This window comes from Vigna radiata, unplaced genomic scaffold, assembly GCF_000741045.1.
Source record: "Vigna radiata var. radiata cultivar VC1973A unplaced genomic scaffold, Vradiata_ver6 scaffold_195, whole genome shotgun sequence".
Lineage (NCBI taxonomy): Eukaryota > Viridiplantae > Streptophyta > Magnoliopsida > Fabales > Fabaceae > Vigna > Vigna radiata.
Window position 1 is genome coordinate 142,901 of NW_014542195.1, and position 18,580 is coordinate 161,480.

Sequence of the window (18,580 nt, forward strand, 5' to 3'; positions counted from 1 at the left end):
GGCTGTCGGGCCCATACAAATTTAATTGCATATTAGAAATGCAGTATAGCTAGGGAATGACTCCTAGGTCGTCTCTCAAGGACCAATTTTGCGGTTCAAGAATTAAGTCAAACACGAAGGGGGGTTTGTAAAAGGGTTTTTTTTTTAATACAAATGACAAAATTAAAATGAAAATAAAACTCAACTAAACATACTTAAAAATATTAAAGTAAAATAAATGCTTTCCATGTAGGTGGCAGCAAATGAAATTTAAGGTGCTTTTGATTTGAACACCGAGACCTCATCGGCAATTGAATCCGTGTTACTTATCCAATGCATGAATTAATTTTCTTATGCCAAAATAAACCACCGTAAGAGCATGCTGCCATCTAATACTTATGCTTCCTTTTTATTCCAGCCAAATAAGATAGAAACAACACTTAAAGGCAAAATAAAGTTCAAGGCCCGTGACATTCTCCCAACTGAAATTCGCGGCTCCTAAAGCAAAGGTTGAAGATAAACTAAATCTTGGAGCACTCTAGCACGACTTATCTCTGCACCATTCAATCAATCTCCATCTCCCATTTTTCCTCTCATCAAGCAACGTTAATTATCAAGTCATTAAATGCAATAAAATGCTGCAATGAAATCCCCTTCACGCTACATTGTGGATATCTTCGTGTGCTCCCAAAGTGAAGAATGGATGATATCCCCTTCACGTGGCTTGGTCTTCCTGTAACGTTCCAGCTCCTACCTATTTTAAAAAAATTGCTACAGCCGAGAGTGTCCTGGTGTGTGACGGCTGGTTAGGACTTCCTAGGACCAAGTGTCACTAAATGAGAGGGTGGGGTCCACCCTAAAGAAACCCTAGTGTCATGTGTCCTACCCTACAATTGGGCCTATCATGTTTTTGCCAAAATTTGGCCCAATATTACAAAACTTGGTTTAGAAAGCCTAATCTACTAAATTAAAATTTGACTAATTCTAAAGTGTCTTTGTGGAGAGTCTTGAATTTATTTGGTGTCCTCAAAATATCCCAAATTGTGTTTCCAAAATTTTCCCTGAAAAGAATAATGCAAATAATTAGCTCAGAAAATTCAAATTAATTAAAATTAGAATTCCCGGTCAAATTAAGCATAATTAGGAAAAACGGAAAAATACTGGACAATTAAGCATAATTCCCTGATTAATTCTAGCACAATAAACTAAGTGAAATCACTAAAATATCGACTCATCAGCAGTTCCTTAATTGTGAGGGTGAGATAACTCCCAAATTTTCCCTATTTTTCTAGTCTTAGAAGTTTATGGTAGTATATTTTAGTTTCTTATATTCTAGAGTTAGGTTAGTTTAGTTTTTTTCTTTAAATTTAGAATTTTGTTAAAATAGTGTTAATTTTGTCCTTTTAGCTAAATAAAATATGTTTTTAAAATAAATAGTTATTTTTCCTTTTTAGAAAAAAATATTTAGAAAAATAAATAATACTTCTTTTTTGTAGGCTTTTATTTCAACTTTTTGCTGTTTAAACCCTCTCCATTTCTTTTATTTTTGCAGATCAGCCCCTGGTCAAAAGGGGCCAAAAATTGGTCAAAATAAGAATTGGGCTGATGATGCTGGACATGGGCTACTGCATTGGATCGTGATGACCAGCAGATAACAATTTTATTGAGGTGCTGGATTGGTTATGTTGAAATGCTGAAATTACTATTGGGCAAGTTCTTGGTGGGCTAAAGACTAATCAAGTTGTGCACTGTGGAGAGAGGAACAAAAGTCTGATGCCGAAGTAATATGGGTCGTGCTTATGGACTAAAGCCATTTTGGGAAGCAGATTAATGAAACGCTGTGTTCAAGCAGTTATGTGTCTACTGAAGGAGTATACCCGTGAAGAAGGCTTCATTTCTCCAAATCAGAAGCAATTGGACCTAGGGTTCACGAAGAAGATTTCCCCAATTATCTCCACCTCGAGCCAGGGTTCATCAAGCGCAGTGAAAAGAAAGATGCAGAGTTGGTCAGAGACTCACGGCCCAATGGAAGAGCCTAGAAGATCGATCAGATTGAAAGCAAAATAGAAGCACGTGTTGAGCTGGAACGGTTGAAGACCAGGTTCAGAGTTAGTTGAAGAATGAGAGCGCGAAGCTTCTGAGACAGTTGGTGATTCCTTCCCCTTTCCCATTTTCTTTCCTTTTTCAGTTTCAGACTTTCCCTATATAAAGGGAGTCTTGTAATATACAATGTACGTGCATTGGGTGACAGGCAATGTACTTAGACTGGGTTTTTGATTTCTCATGCTTTAGAGTAGATTCCTTTACAACATTCATAGAGTAGATATTCTGATTCTTGCACTGGAATTCTTGGGGATGATCATTGGGTGACAAACGTTGAACTCTCTGGGATTTCTGGTATCTGTACTTTTAATTTCCAGTTCTTAATGAGAATTTCTTTTTCCAATTTCAGTTTCAATCTACATTTCTTTTTGCTTTTAAATTTACAACATTGTTATTGTTTGATTCTTGCATTGATTTAGTTTTGATCTTTTATGATTTCAGTACTTGCATGATTTAGAGTAGCATTTTAGGGATTTTGGATTTTGTTAGACTTGGTTTTATCGCTTTATTTTAGGCTTGATTAAATCTGTTTCTCTTTTTCTTTTCCTTGTAGATTCTGAGTAATTTCAATTTAGGAGTAGAATAGGAATCTTGAATTTGAGTTAGTGTTTTTACCATTCACTGTGATCATTTTAGATTCCTACCTTGCATTCCATTTTATATGTTAATTCACCATTGTCAATTGCATTGATTCATTAGAATATATGTTTTAAACTCTATTCACTATTATTAGCATATTATTTAGGATAGGAATTACGCATTGCATATTTCAATTTTGTTTCATTGATTTAATATTCAATTTAAATAGATACAATCATGCATTGCATTATCTTTTCATATTAGATTTCATTTTTACATTTTATTTTCCCCACCTAGTTTTTAGTAAATAAATAAATAAATAGGCTTAATTCTACAATTCTATCTTAATAAGTACCAAGTCCTTGGATTAGCCCTAGGTTACCCATATATTATATTACTGGGGAATTTAGGTTTGTTGAGCTTTAATGCGACTAAAAAGCCTTTCAATAAATGGCGCCGTTGTCGGGGACTTTGGCGATTTAAGTTTAGATTGTAGAGTTAGCCTTATAGGTATCTATTTTTGCTTTTTTGTTCTTGTTATTCTGTAACATTAGTTTCTGCAGTACATAGTTGTTATTTTTCATTATCTTTTAAGTTGTTAGCCTTGTAGGTTTTTGTTTTTCTTTTGGCTTAATATCTCCCTTAGTCCTCATATTTGTGTGAAAATCTCAGTTCGGTCCTCAAGTTTTGAACTGTCTCAATTGGGTCATAATTTTTGTAAAAATGCACACATTTTACCCCAACCGTTAACTGATCTCAAACGGCGTTAAGTTTAGCTGACGTGGTATGCTGACATGTTGGCTTAATCCCTTCTTGGTCCTCGTATTTGTGTGAAAATCTCAGTTCGGTCCTCAAGTTTTGAACTGTCTCAATTAGGTCATAATTTTTGTAAAACTGCACACATTTTACCCCAATCATTAACTGATCTCAAACGCCGTTAAATTTAGCTGACGTGGTAGCCAGAGGACATGCTGACGTGTATTATTTAATTATATGAATTATTTTTTAAAATAAGTAGTGTTTCACGTGGCACAATGTCTATTATTTAGTTTATTTGAATTAGGGATTTTATTCATCTCTGAGAATCAGGGATTTTACACAGATTATCTTGTCAGCTCAAAAAATAAAGTCACCGGAAAACTCGCATAACCAGTGCAATCAGTCCCACAGCCTTTTCTGCAAATGAACCAACTTGGTAACCTATAGATTCATCACCAGCCTTTAAGCTATTTATTACATTGATAGTAGAAGATAACTGTTGCACAGTCAGATCAGTTAGCGATTGGGGTAAAATGTGTGCATTTTTACAAAAATTATGACCCAATTGAGACAGTTCAAAACTTGAGGACCGAGCTGAGATTTTCACATAAATACGAGGACCAAGAAGGGATTAAGCCAACATGTCAGCATACCACGTCAGCTAAACTTAACGCCGTTTGAGATCAGTTAACGGTTGGGGTAAAATGTGTGCATTTTTACAAAAATTATGACCCAATTGAGACAGTTTAAAACTTGAGGATCAAATTGAGATTGACAGACAAATATGAGGACCAATGGAGATATTAAACCTTTTCTTTTTCTTTGTGTTTAGTCTTTCTTTTTCTGTTTTTATCATCAGTTTCTGCATTTTTGATTTGTACATATTTGCTATTTTTCATGCTATTTTTGTAAATTTTTAGTATAAAAATTCTGAACAATAACCCATAACTGAGAATAGGTTGTGCTTGTAGTGTATGAATCTGTGAAATAACCAGTTTGCTCCTGTAGTTTTGAGTGCTGAAAGTGCATGACCAGGGCCAACCACAACCCTCTCTATACGTTAGATCCAGAGATTGGAAGGACTAGGAAAAGGGATCAAGAAGGAAAGAAACCAGAGTAGATTTGAAAGCACTGAATCAGTCCTGGAAGTGTCAGATTCATCAGAAACTGAGGAGATGGCTATTGGACCAAGAGAAAGAACATTGAAGGAGTTAGCCAATCAAGACATTGGATATCAGCCCCTGTGCATTCAAGTACCTCACGTCCAAGGAGCTCCCAACTTTGATTTAAGGTCGGGATTCATCCAACTACTTCCCAAATTTCATGGGTCAGCAGGGGAGGATCCTCACAAGCATATAATGGAGTTCATTGTGATCTGCTCAATCATGAGACACTGGATGTACCTGAGGAGATTTTTAAAATGAAAGCCTTCCCAATTTCCCTACAAGATGCTGCCAAGGAGTGGCTGTTTTCACAGCATATACCTATAACCAGCTGGGGAGATATGAAGAGAAAATTCCTAGAAAGATTATCCCAGCATCCAAAACAACAACAGTGAGAAAGGAGATCAGTGGCATTAGGCAGCTACCTGGAGAGAACCTGTTTGAGTATTGGGAGAGCTTTAATAGAGTATGTTTAGGCCCACATATTCGAATTTCTCGGACTAGATGAATGATCAAATGAACCATGATATCAAAAACAGAAGGTGGAAAATACATCTCCAATTCACATAATAGTCTTATTCCTTCATTTTCCAATTGATTTAAACATCGAGGGTCAACAACTTTCTTGCAAATGGCACTAAAGAACAAACACAGATGTGTCAGAATACCCCTAACATAAGGAGGTAATATGCTTCGAATAACAACGGGTAACAATTGTTGCATCAATATATGACAATCATGAGACTTTAAACCAATCAACTTTAGTTCTTGCATAGAAACAAGGTTACTAATATTATAAGAATAACCTTGTGGAACCTTCACACTTCTTAAAGACTTACAAAAACTTTGTTTTTCTATTTTAGAAAGAGTATGACGGGCTGGGGGCAAATAGGTGCGTCTTCCTATTGTTTGTGGATGTAACTCTGTTTGGATTCCCATGTCAGCCAAATCTTGTCTTGCATTTATTCCATCTTTGGTCTTCCTTTTCACGTTTAATAAAGTTCTGATTGTTAGGAAACAGGTTGGCTTCGTTTTACAACAAGAGGGGGGGGGGTGAATTGGTGTTAGTTCAAAAACAAAATCTTTTCGCAATCTTGGTATGAAAATTCAAAGCTTTTGATCTTTCCTTGAAATGCAAGTAATGAAAATTCAATGCAGCGGAAAAAACGTAGTTGACTGCTAGACAGATAAAGTCGAATGAATTAAAGAGTGCAGGGATAGAGAAATTCAAACACTAGTTTTTATACTGGTTCGACCAACAATGCCTACATCCAGTGTCCTTCCAATCTTGGAAGCAAATGCACTATAATGGTTGCGGTTTTTACAACAAGGAATTTATAGAAGCACCACGCAAAAATATAAATCTCCTCTCTAACCCAAAACCAATTATAGTTGCACACACAAAACCAGAATTGCAGCAAGAATCCCCTCTTTTGCAATCTGAACCCACATTGAACAATCCTCAAACGTGTCACCAGCACTCTTCACAAGATGCCAAGCCTATCACAACATGCTTCACAGGTTGCCAAGCCTATCATAGCAGACGTCACAGGTTGTCAAGCCTTCAATCAAATACAGCAGTCTTCACAGGATGCCAAGCCTATCAGGATCAAATCAGAAGCACCTTCTTTGTGCAGATGTTGATCAAACAGTGTGCGCAATAGACTCCTTAATCTGAATCTCTCTCAAGAAAGATAACCACCATTTTCTTGGAGAATTCTTGGAGCTTCCAAAACTGAGAACTATCTCTAAAACAGGACAATGAAAATGTTAGATCACAAATGTCTAAGAACAATTTGTGTTCTGTCCTATTTATAATTTTCCTATCATTCTTAGTCGAATGGCCTACTAATACAGTCGACTGTATTAAAACATTTATAACAGACAGTCAACACAAAGGCTCCTTATTAACGGATTGGCAAGCGTACCAAATCGTATCAAGTAATAATAAATGGTAAGTCCAAGTATCGTTTTCCCAAGAGACTCGAAAGGCCTTATCGTTCGTGTGAATTGACTTGAAAATAAAAATTAAATAATTGGGTATGAGAACAAAATATAAACATGCAAANNAGATTGATTCAATTGACGAGAAGAAAACAATGGATGAATGGAGTTGTTGGGGGTTTACAATTTCATCTTATCCNCTCTCTCTTATTTACTCCTCTTGATTTATTAGCTTGATTAACTAATTGTTATGCAACTTTTTTAGCCTACCCTTAACCCGATCCCTCGGCGAAAAAAGCCTATTACTAATTACTGGCTTGCTATCCTTAGCCTCCCCTAGCAATTAATAAAGCATTATAGAGCAGAAGTGAAAAACAATTGATCGTCCTACCCCTATCCCTAGGTGGTATTGCTTAATCAAGGAATTACTCACCAGTTAATGACATTACTGTACGTCCTCGTATAAATAAAGACAAACAAATGTTATCGAATGAGTTAAACGATAAAAGCATTAAGCACAGATGAAAACCCAATAATTCATAATCAAAGCATATGGAAATCATATAAATAAACAAGAGTTTCAATACAAGGAGAGTATCAAAAGATTACATTGTTTCCCCCAAAAACAATAGGGTTTAGTTCACCATTGTCATGGTGAATCTAGATTAAGAATGGAAAAGCAAACCCTAAGCATCCAAGAGATCCTCTCCAGAGAGTGAAATTAGGTTTGGCCGCCCCCTTCTGTCAAAAGAATGCCTCTAAATTCGCAATAGGGCTATTTATAAGTGAGGAACGCAACAGAAAACAGGCTAAAGCCCAGCAGACAACCACTCGGCCCCAACTTGTTCCGCCCGGCGCTTTCCCTCAAATCGCACTACCGCCCGTTGGCAGGGGTCTACCGCCCTGCGGTTTGCCTCTAATCGCAAATTCGCCCAGCACCCACACCAGGTTCCTTCTCCTCGCCCTGGACCGCCTGACGGTGTAATTTGCCGTTGGGCGGTACGTCGACTCTTCAATTCTTCAATTTTCTTCTTTTTTCTTGAGTCTACGACCTTCATCTTCAACACCATTCTTCACTTTCTCAAAAATGCTACAAAACAATGCAAAACAAGCATAATATCGCTAAAAATAGCTTTTGACTCTCTACAGACTCATTTATTGAGTTTTGCTTGATTCTAAGCTCATTCTAAGTAGTAAAAGGAGTAATTTGGACTAAAATGACATATGAAAATAACTGTTTTTCAACCTTCATCACTCCTCAGTCAACCAAATCAATGCACATTTAAGACAACTGACCCAGTCAGTCAATCTTAACTAACTTTTGAAAAATATAACCGTTGGAGCAAGGAGGCATAACAGAATTCCAAATATAACAACAATACAGTCGAATGGGTGTTCCACACTGTCGACTGACACTTGAAAAAAATACTTTGAAATTCTTTTCAACTCAAAATCTCATCAAGCACATGTTCATAAAATCTGTACAAAGATTTTAGCATAGTCGAATCCATTCCCAGTGTATTCGACTGAACTAGACCTTTGTCACAACAAATATAAGTTCATAAAAGTGCTTGTGATCTTTTTTTCAGAAATGTGCAGAAGCAATCAAAATCATTTTATCACACATTTCAATACAAGCATGTTGCATACATATAACACTTAATTAATCATAGGAACACACATTGCAAATCAATCAAAACATGTTCAACAAAAGCATTGTTCAAATCAATTTGTTATATCAGCTGAACATGTAAACCTGGAACTTATGTACTGTTATTAAGCAGTGTGTTGTCATCATCAAAAACCAATTTGATATAGAGTTTATGTTCTCAACAATCTCAACACTGATGACACTGTCACAAACATTTTTTTCTACGTGCATCACATCAATACAATGTCTAACATCAAGTTTAGACCAATAAGGAAGATTAAAAAATATTGATCGTTTCTTCCAAACATTTTTTGCAGATGTACTTTTACGATGTTTTTCGAATACAATGTCAATGTTTTTGACTTCGTCGTACACCTCTTCACCATTCTGGGGTCTGCACACAACCTCATCCTCGACACTTCCATTGAATGCTTTTTTCAATCTACGATAAGGGTGATTGCGAGGAAGGAATTTTCGATGCCTTGTACAAACCGTCTTCTGACCATGCTTCAATTGAAGGTAACTAGTGTTTTCTTCACAAATCGGACATGCAAAATGTCCATTAACACTATAACCGCTCAAGTTTCCATAGGCTGGGAAATAATTTATAGTGCAAAACAACATTGCACGCAAACGAAAATTCTCTTCAACATCTGAATCAAACACTTCGACACCTGAAACAATTTCAAATCATCAATTAAAGGTTTCAAGTAAACATCAATGTCATTACCAGGTTATTTAGGACCAGATATCATCATTGACAACATGACATATTTTTTCTTCATGCACAACAAAGGAGAAAGATTATATATCATCAACATAACTAGCCATGAACTGTGTTTGCTACTTAAGTTCTTGTACGGATTCATACCATCAGTTGCAAGTGCAAGTCTTAAGTATCTTGGATCTGCACCAAATTCTGGAAATTTTTCATCGATCTTCTTTCACTGTGGTGAATCTGCTGGGTGTCGAAGAAGATTATTGCACTTTTTTCCTCAAACGTGCCATTTAAGGTTCTTTGCATCCTCCTTAATAGAGAACATACATTTGAACCTAGGTATTATAGGAAAATACCACATGACCTTACCAGGTGCACCATCATTACCTTCTTCACCAGTGTTTCTGTCAGATTTCATTTTAAAACGACTTAAACCACATGTTTGACAATACTTTAGCGAAGCAAACTCCTTGATGTACAAAACACAATCATTGGGGCAAGCATGTATCTTTTGATATTTAAGACCCATTGGACATAAAACTTTTTTGGCCTCGTAATTTCGAATAGGAAGAGTATTATTTTCTGGAAGCATCTCCTTCAACAACTCCAACAACTCTGTGAAACTTTTATCGGTCCACTCGTTCCTTGCCTTTAAACTGAACAACTTCAAAGTTGTAGGTAAACGTGTAAAGTTTGTGCAGCCTGGGTACATCAGTTGCTTTGAATCATTGATAAGAGAATCGTATAAATTAACTCTTCTAAAGTTATCATCACCAACATCACGTATCATGTCCACTAAATGATCACTAATCCAATCTTCCACATAATTTGTTCCTTGTGACGTCATAGGTTGGTCTAGTACTTCTCCATGCCAAGTCCAAACGGTATACGTTCTCGTTATGCCGAACATGAATAGATGATCATGCAAATTGCCTAAGTTTTGTCGTATTTGATTAAGACAATGAACACAAGGACAAAAATATGTCCCATTCACAAACTTTGCATTTTCTTTAACATATTGCAAGAACACCGGAACACCTTTCTCATATTCTTCAGAGATGCGACGTGCATTCATCCAACTTCGATCCATACTATGTTTTTAAGTTCGTAACATAGTTCATCAGTATAAAATTCTTAACTCTCACAAGGTTAGGCTCTACCCATTCAGAAAAAATATTTTTCATAAATTGCTAAGAAATGTACAAAGAAGTCTACATCATAAATTTGATAAAATTTCGGCAGCATTTCCCATTGGTCTCTGAAATACACGAAATGAGAGTAGTCACAAGAATGACCACAATCAAATATGCATCTGGAGAACAACAGAAATAATGAACCAAAATTTCATCAGTCTTATGCATAAACTCCAACGTACATGTTATAGCAAATTTATGAAAAATAATTTTCCCAAACTGTCCAATCGGACAATTCAATATTTTAATACAAACGATTAAAAGATTAATCGTTTTTGTTAAATTTCAAACGGGAACTAAGTTTCACTAAGTGATTTCATACTTATAATCTAACATGCCAATTCTAATATCACAGCTAAAATTTATCACATTCATATTCAGAAGCCAATAACACATGCATACCTAATAGCCAAAAACATGCAAACGCAAAAGCCAATAACATGCATACACAAAAGACAATAACGCACATACAATAAAAGTTTTCAACAAAGAAGCTTACCTTTTTAGCAGATTAAAACAACAATGGAGGGAAATGGAGGACTGCACGCCCAAAAATATAGCCCAAAAACGGTCAAAAATGTCGTCCAAGAACACGCCACAAACTGCATCAAAACGCAACAAACACTAATTTTAATCTGTTGAAATGGAAGATATTTCATCAAAGAGTAACTTAATCGGAGTAAAACTGAATTTAAACGGTGCGAGGAAGAAGACGATCAATAGTGGTAACTGCTCGCAGGTTCGGGTTCTGCAGTATATGGCACTATAAACGTCGGTTACATTCCTCCACCGACGTCTCCAATGCTATAGACGTCGGTGCTCTCTCTAATTTGACGACTTTATAATTTAAATATAATTAATGGCGCGGAGTTTAGGCGTCCCTTGCATGGCTGACTGACGTCTCCAAAAGTTATAGACATCACCAACTGTGTGACCGCCGTATACATGGCGGAAAAATTATTACAGTGCATTTAGTTGTCAGGCTACAGACGTCCGTTCTAATGGGGCACCGACGTCTCAAGGCACCAGCATTAATTACATGCACCAACTTGTCAGGACACAAACGTCAGAGCTCAGCACATCGACGTCTACGTGGCCACTATTGACCTTCTTGGCAGAGTTAGGGACGTCTCTTGCTTCCAAGGGACGTCTAAAGACGAGTGTAGACATCGGGGTGGTCGTATGAAACGTTCATATGGCGACTATTCACCTTCCTGCAGACCTTTTAGAAGTCCACGTGCAGTGTGCCTGACGTCTGTATTGTTTAAGACATCGGTTACACATGTAACTGACGTCTCCTAGTTTTAGTTATTTACGGATTTTCCACTGGTCATCATATAACGTCGATGAACCTCGAACAGAGGTCTATGACCTGACATTAAACAACATTTTTGCACTAGTGAATAAAAATTGAAAATGAAGAAAATTTATACACAAGAACACAGATATAGTTGGTCCTGTTATCCAATTTCCGAACTTACCCTTGAAAAAGATTTTATTTGTTTCAAAATAGTTGGAATATTTGTTTAAAAAAACAATCACTTATTATCAACTTTTATAATTTTTTCTCTGGTAAAACAAATGAAGAACAATATTTTGTTTTTGTGAAATGAAAAAACAGAAATTGTAGTTTGGGATTCTGACATGTTTTGTTTAATAATAAATAAAAATAATGAGGATATAGGTATAAAGTATAATAGGAAAGTATTTTTTGTTTGAAATATGATTCATAGAATGTAAATAATATAATTTTTGTTTGTATGAATCAAAAGCTGTAAAAATGTTATTAAATTGATTTAATATCAATTATATGCCATTTAGTTAAAAGAGGAATAGTATTGCGGAATTCTATAATTACTAATATTTTCTCATGTTACATGTTACGTGGTGTGAGCAAAACTTTCAGAACATTGCCTATGGTGGAAATTTCTCGACCGAGAAAGAAAACTCTGTACATTAAAAATTAATGTCAAAACATATTATTTTAGTGTTTTTTCATCAATTAAAAAAAAATTGAATATGAAAGATAAAGTAGGAAAATATACAGGTAAAGAATAAGTTTTGGTCTTTTATATTTGGTAACTCTGAACTAACCTTTTAACTAGTTTAAACTTACAAGAAAATTAGTATATAATTTTATAAAATTTAGATACTAAAAAATATATTTAGAGATCATATTTACAAGAAAATCATTGTCGCATTCGACCCAAAATGCATCCAAGAATTACACCAAAGCTCATGAAAACGTATTTTAATTAGTTTAAATTAAAGATAATTCATCAAAACATAATGTAATTAAAGCATATATATGATTATGAACTTGTCTTCGAAAGTACTGGTTGAACTTCTTCTCATTTTGATAGAAATATCCGTATTAACTATATAATTGAATATTAATAATACTTAATGTTTTAAATTAAGTATGAGAATGAATGGAGAGAAATAAATTTAATAACAAGAGCAACGTTAATATTAAACCATTCTTTATCTAATTATCATAAAAGGTAATCACTGCCCTAAATTCTTTATATTTACACATAAAAATAGAATGAACTTTATGACATTGTATAATAAATTATTTTCACCCCATATTTTATCATCTTACGTGTGAGAAAAACTTTCAGAACATTGCCAATGGTGGAAATTTCTTGACTGAGAAAGAAAACTATGTACATTAAAAATTAATGTCAAAACATATTATTTTAGTGTTTTATTATCCATTAAAATAAAATTTGAAAATGAAGAAAATTTATACACAAGAACATAGATATAGTTGGTCCTGTTATCCAATTTCGGAACTTACCCTTGAAAAAGATTTTATTTGTTTCAAAATAGTTGAAATATTTGTTTAAAAAAAAAAACACTTATTATCAATTTTTATAATTTTTGCTGGGAAAACAAATGAAGAACAATATTTTATTTTTGTGAAATAAAAAAACAGAAAGTATAGTTTGGGATTCTGACATATTTTGTTTAATAACAAATAAAAATAATGAGAATATAGGTATAAAGTATAATAAGAAAGTATTTTTGGTTTGAAATCTTAAAGTATGATTCATAGAATGTAAATAATATAACTTTTGTTTGTGTGAATAAAAACTGTCAAAATGTTATTAAATTTTTTATCAAAAATATTTTATAATAGATTTAATATCAATTATATGCCATTTAGTTAAAAGAGGAATAGTATTGCCGAATTCTATAATTACTAATATTCTCTCATGTTACGTGTGAGCAAAACTTTCAGAACATTGCCTATGGTGGAAATTTCTCGACCGAGAAAGAAAACTATGTACATTAAAAATTAATGTCAAAACATATTATTTTAGTGTTTTTTCATCCATTAAAATAAAAATTGAATATGAAAGATAAAGCAGGAAAATATACTGGTAAAGAATAAGTTTTGGTCTTTTATATTTGGTAACTCTGAAGTAACCCTTTAACTAGTTTAAAATTTACAAGAAAATTAGTATATAATTTTATAAAATTTAGATACTAAAAAATATATTTAACATTATTTAAATATTATAATTTCTTCTTATGAAAATGTAATTAATTTTTTTATCGCAAAATATTTTATTAGAGATTAAATTTCAAATATAACGTTGCATTTGATGAGAAATATAATAGTATTACTGAATTTTATGAATTGAAAGTGAATAATTATAATTGTTAGGTGAATTTGGCACTATAAATTGAGATGGCAAAGTTATCAATTTCCATCAACTTTCACATCAACTTTCACCATGAATTGTCTCAAAGTGTTTTTCATCCTTTCTCTCTTCTTTTCTGGTTCGGCAGTTGGTTTTCAGTACTGGAAAATGGCACAAAATTGGCCAAGAGGCTTTTGTAAGCATAACACCTGCGATGCCTCAAAAACAATACCATTCAAATTTACTATACATGGCTTGTGGCCCTCTGATTATGCGAAGCAACAACCACAGTTTTGCTCTGTTAACAACCGTTCATCTGTAAACTTGGTAAGTTTTTTCTTTTCTTAATTAATAATATTATGTTGATGTTATATAATCAGAAGATGACTCTTGTTTTTTTTTTTTATTAGACTAAGGAATTAGTTGCTAAACTAGATCAAGATTGGCCAAGTTATACTGCTTTGACAAACACAGATTTCTGGTCTCATGAATGGACGAAACATGGATCGTGTTCAAACATGTCAGAAATTGATTATTTCAAGCTCGCCTTAGATATATATGCGAATAACGATATCCAACATATACTTGGAAATTCAAATATATCGTCTGGCAACACTTACCAAGTAAACAAAATTATCACAGCCATAAGTACGTCCCGAATTGGTGTTCAACCACAACTGATATGCAAAAATGGGGATTTAATTGAAATACGTCTATGTTTGAATAACAACCCTATTCCCCTGTACATCAACTGTCCTCCATCTGGACTATCTTGTCCTAACAATGTAAACTTTATCTAAAATATAATATAAATCAATGAATAAACAATTACAAAGTTTAATAGACTCTGTTTCCCACTTTGTACACAATTAGATAATTTATTTTTTGTTGGGTACGTCCTTTAGAATTTCTAATAACTAGCTGAAATAAAGAGCCTACTTCTTGTTGTATTTAGGTATATGACTAAAATAAATTCAACTACGTTAAGCTCTTTGAACTCTACTGATTAGTCCATAAAAATTGTATTTTTTATACAAAAATTGAACTGAATCATGTAATAATGTAATTTACAAACACTAAATTCTTAGTTTTAAATACAAAAGTGGAGTGCATAAACACATGTATATCTGGGTGCACGTAAAATAATTTACGCAACTAATTTTAGTTGATAAGATAGTTCATTTTAAACCTTTAAAAGTGATTCAAAAATCTAAACGCAGTTCAATTTGATTTACCCATACCCATTAACAATCTAAAACTAGTTCATTTTTATAGTTCAGTTTAATTCAATATATTATATCTATCTTTAGTTGTGTGTCATTCATGGGTGGTTTATAAAATCATACACGTTTAACTTAACCTTCTTTGTTTATAAACACAATACATCATTTAACAGTTATAAGATGCGGGTAAAAGAAATAATTTTGATGAATAAATTTAAAGTTCTTAATTAAATCTATCATTTTCTAAAATGTAAAAGGCTAGCAAATAGGAGAAGGGTATTATAATATTCTTCTTTACGACTTATTTTAAGAATAAAATAGTTTATAATCATATAAATTCCATTACTTAAACTATTACGATGACAACTTTACGTGTTGTCTAATTTTAAATGAATAATAATTTTATGTCTAAAACAAAACAATCTTTTTGAAGCAAACAAATTTATAGAATGAATTATATAACATCTTTTATGTACTTGATTAATAGTGAAATGAGTACAAAGATGTAAATTTATCTAATATGGATGCATGTAAAATAATTTAATCAACTATGTAGTTTACCAGATAATTTAATTTTAAACATTTAAAAGTATTTTACATATGTAAAAGCTGTTCAGTTTTATTTATCCATATAATTTTACCGTCACTTTGATTCTAGCAAGCACAAATAAACTCTTTTATACTTGAGAGCAGTTCAATTATTATGTCTATTTCTAGTTGTCTATGATTAATAAAACAATACATGTTTAACTTAACTTTATTTACAAACACAACATATGGCTATAAGATGCTTTCATAATGATTTAAATTTAAAGTTCTTATTAAAATCAACTACGCTAAGCTCTTTGTACTAATTGATCCATAAAAAAATGCATTTTTATATAAAAATTAAACTTAACCATGTAGTAATGCAATTTACAAAAGCCAAATTCTTGGTTTCTATACAAAACTGGAGTGCATATAAAAACATGTATATTTATGTAGGTGCATCTAAAATAATTTAGGCAACTGAATTTATAAGATAGTTCATTTTGATACATTTGAAAGTGATTAAAATATCTAAAAGCAGTTCAATTTTATTTACTCATACCCTTTTACAATTCACTCTCATTCCACCAAATCAATTTTCACTAACGTAGAAAGGGTTTTAGACGTCTTTTATTTTGGCTTTTAACGTCAGATCCCAATCCGACGTTTTTATGTGTGACGTTAATGGGACATTGGGCATATAGAATCCTACGACTATAAAGATGTCGGACATGGTACTCACCGACGTCTAAGGCCACTATAAAGAAGTCGGACATGGCACTAACCGAGGTCTAAGGGCACTATAAAGACGTCAGACATGGCACTAACCGACGTCTAAGGTCACTATAGACGTCGGACATGGCATTAACCGACGTCTACTAAGCTTTCATTGTGTTTTAGTGCAGTTTTGCTCGTGTCTTTGGATAGCCTAATAGCACTTTCTCCCTTTGCTAGTTTCCTCGTCAGAAAAGCTACGTCTTTTGTATATCTTATGGTATTTCAACCCAAAACTGAACCTGGGTCCTTGCCTAGTTCCATTCCAACCGCCAATGAAAATGAATACGATGACATGAGAATTAGGCAAGGACCTAGGTTCGATTTTGGGTTTAAATGTCATAAGAGATACAAAAGACGCAACTTTTCTTACGAAAACTAGCAAAGGGAGAAGGTGTTACTACGTTACCCAAAGACACGAGCAAAACTACATTAAAACACAACGAAAACTCATTTTAATCGGTTCAAATTGAAGGTAATCCATCAAAGACTAATTTAATCGGAGTGAAAGTAAGTTTAAACGATTCAAAAGAGATAAAACGCACTTGGAAATGTAATGCTGCGGAGAGAAAAGGCGAGGAGGAAGACGATGAAGGGCCTGTAACCACGAGTTCACAAATTCTGATTTAACAGGAATCTAGACGTCGGCTCCCTAATGCCCGACATCTATTCTTGACTAAATCTCGATGGCCTCACTAATATGACGTCCATTTGAATTAAAAATTAATATTCATGGTGTATCTAGACGTCGGATCCGGGGGGAGCCGATGTCCAAGACAACTTTTCACCTACCCTGTCAAGCCATTTAGATGTTGGATGTAAGGGGAGCTGATGTCCAAAAAAACTTTTTCACCTACCCTATCAGGCCATTTAAAGTATAGACATCGGTTAAAATAGGGCCCAATGTCTATAGACAATTATAGACGTCGGAGTGGCGGAAACAAACATATATATGGCAGAAAAAAATGACTCTTCACCTAACTATCGGTCCCATAGATGACGGTTAAGGGGGGCCCAACGTCTATAAAATTATAGACATCGGGGACCCTCCTAACCGACGTCTATATGGCCACTTATTTACGAAAATGTCACCGGTCAATAATTTACGTTGGATATTTTGTGGTCCGATAAAGGATGACATTAAAGGCCAATTATGCACCAATGTTTCTAGTTCAATTATTTTTTTATTGTTCACTTTAATTCATTTGATTATATCTATCTTTAGTTGTGTGGTTTATGAGTGACTCATAAAACAGTACCTCTTTAACTTAATCTTCTTTATTTATAAACACAACATATCAGTGGCTATAAGAAGCTCTCATAAGTGGATTAATTTTAATGATTTAAATTTAAACTTCTTAATTAAAACATAATAATAAAAAAGATTATTATTATTATAATTGTCTTCTTGATGATTTATTTTCAAAATAAAGAACTTCACAACCATACAAATATGAATATGGATGACCAATGAACCTAACATGTTGGTATGAGTTGAACTCATTTTAACTTTGATTGGAATGGTTATGATATAAATATAGGTAATAATTAATTTTAAAATGTAATATTGAGTCGCGGTATTGTCATCCCTACTACGAGACAATACTTAAACTATTATAACTAATACTTTATGTGTTGTTTACTTTTAAAAGAATAATGACTTTTTTTGCTAATGATAAACACCTTTCAATCACATCTAGAATATTTTTCCCTCCCCCAATTTCGTTCTTAAAAACCTTACCTTCGAATTTCTACTACTTCTTTGTTTCCAAATCTCTCCCTCCCTTTAGTTCACAACCCCTTCCTCTACAACAACCACCATTGTGATTTGGTCTACCCCAATCTCCATTGTTTTCAAAGTCTATCATTCCCCAATATCCATTGATTTCTCGTCCCCAATCGCGAATTTGTCTTTCCCTTTCTCCATTGCTCATAAGTCATGGAATGTTAGTTTCTTGCAGCCCTTTTGTGGTTGATGTGACTATGATTGTATTTGTGAACGATGAAGTGTAAAAAATGATGAAGTTAAAAATGTTATATACTTGATAACGGTTGAAAAACACTTATTTTCATATGTCAATTTAGACCGAATTACACCCTTTAAGACTTAGAATGAGCTTAAAATCAAGTAAAACTCAATAAATGAGTCAGTAGAGAGTCAAAAGTTGTTTTTAGGGATATTATGCTTGTTTTGCATTGTTTTGTAGTGATTTTGATGAAAGTGAAGATTCGGGTTGAAGATGAAGGTCTCAGACTCAAGATAGAGGAAGAAAATTGAAGAAAAGAAGAGTCAAGAAACCGCCCGGCGGTGAA

The 18,580-nt window shown here is 33.7% G+C and overlaps 1 protein-coding gene across 1 annotated transcript; it reads left to right on the forward strand.

Annotated features, from left to right (window-relative positions):
- The first annotated feature begins 13,827 nt into the window (after nucleotides 1-13,827).
- LOC111240801 (ribonuclease DdI-like) lies at nucleotides 13,828-14,579 on the forward strand. Its single transcript, XM_022776553.1, has 2 exons — nucleotides 13,828-14,069; nucleotides 14,153-14,579. Exons 1-2 carry the CDS (start codon nucleotides 13,836-13,838, stop codon nucleotides 14,540-14,542), a joined length of 624 nt encoding a protein of 207 aa, XP_022632274.1. The 5' UTR covers nucleotides 13,828-13,835; the 3' UTR covers nucleotides 14,543-14,579.
- Nucleotides 14,580-18,580: the final 4,001 nt, after the last annotated feature.

What these genes read in the sequence shown, in the direction of transcription:
- LOC111240801 (XM_022776553.1), top strand. Translation starts at nt 13,836, where the DNA reads ATGAATTGTCTCAAAGTGTTTTTCATCCTTTCTCTCTTCTTTTCTGGT. An exon ending in ACCGTTCATCTGTAAACTTG is followed by an intron (nt 14,070 to 14,152) that starts GTAAGTTTTTTC and finishes TTTTTTTATTAG; the next exon opens with ACTAAGGAATTAGTTGCTAA.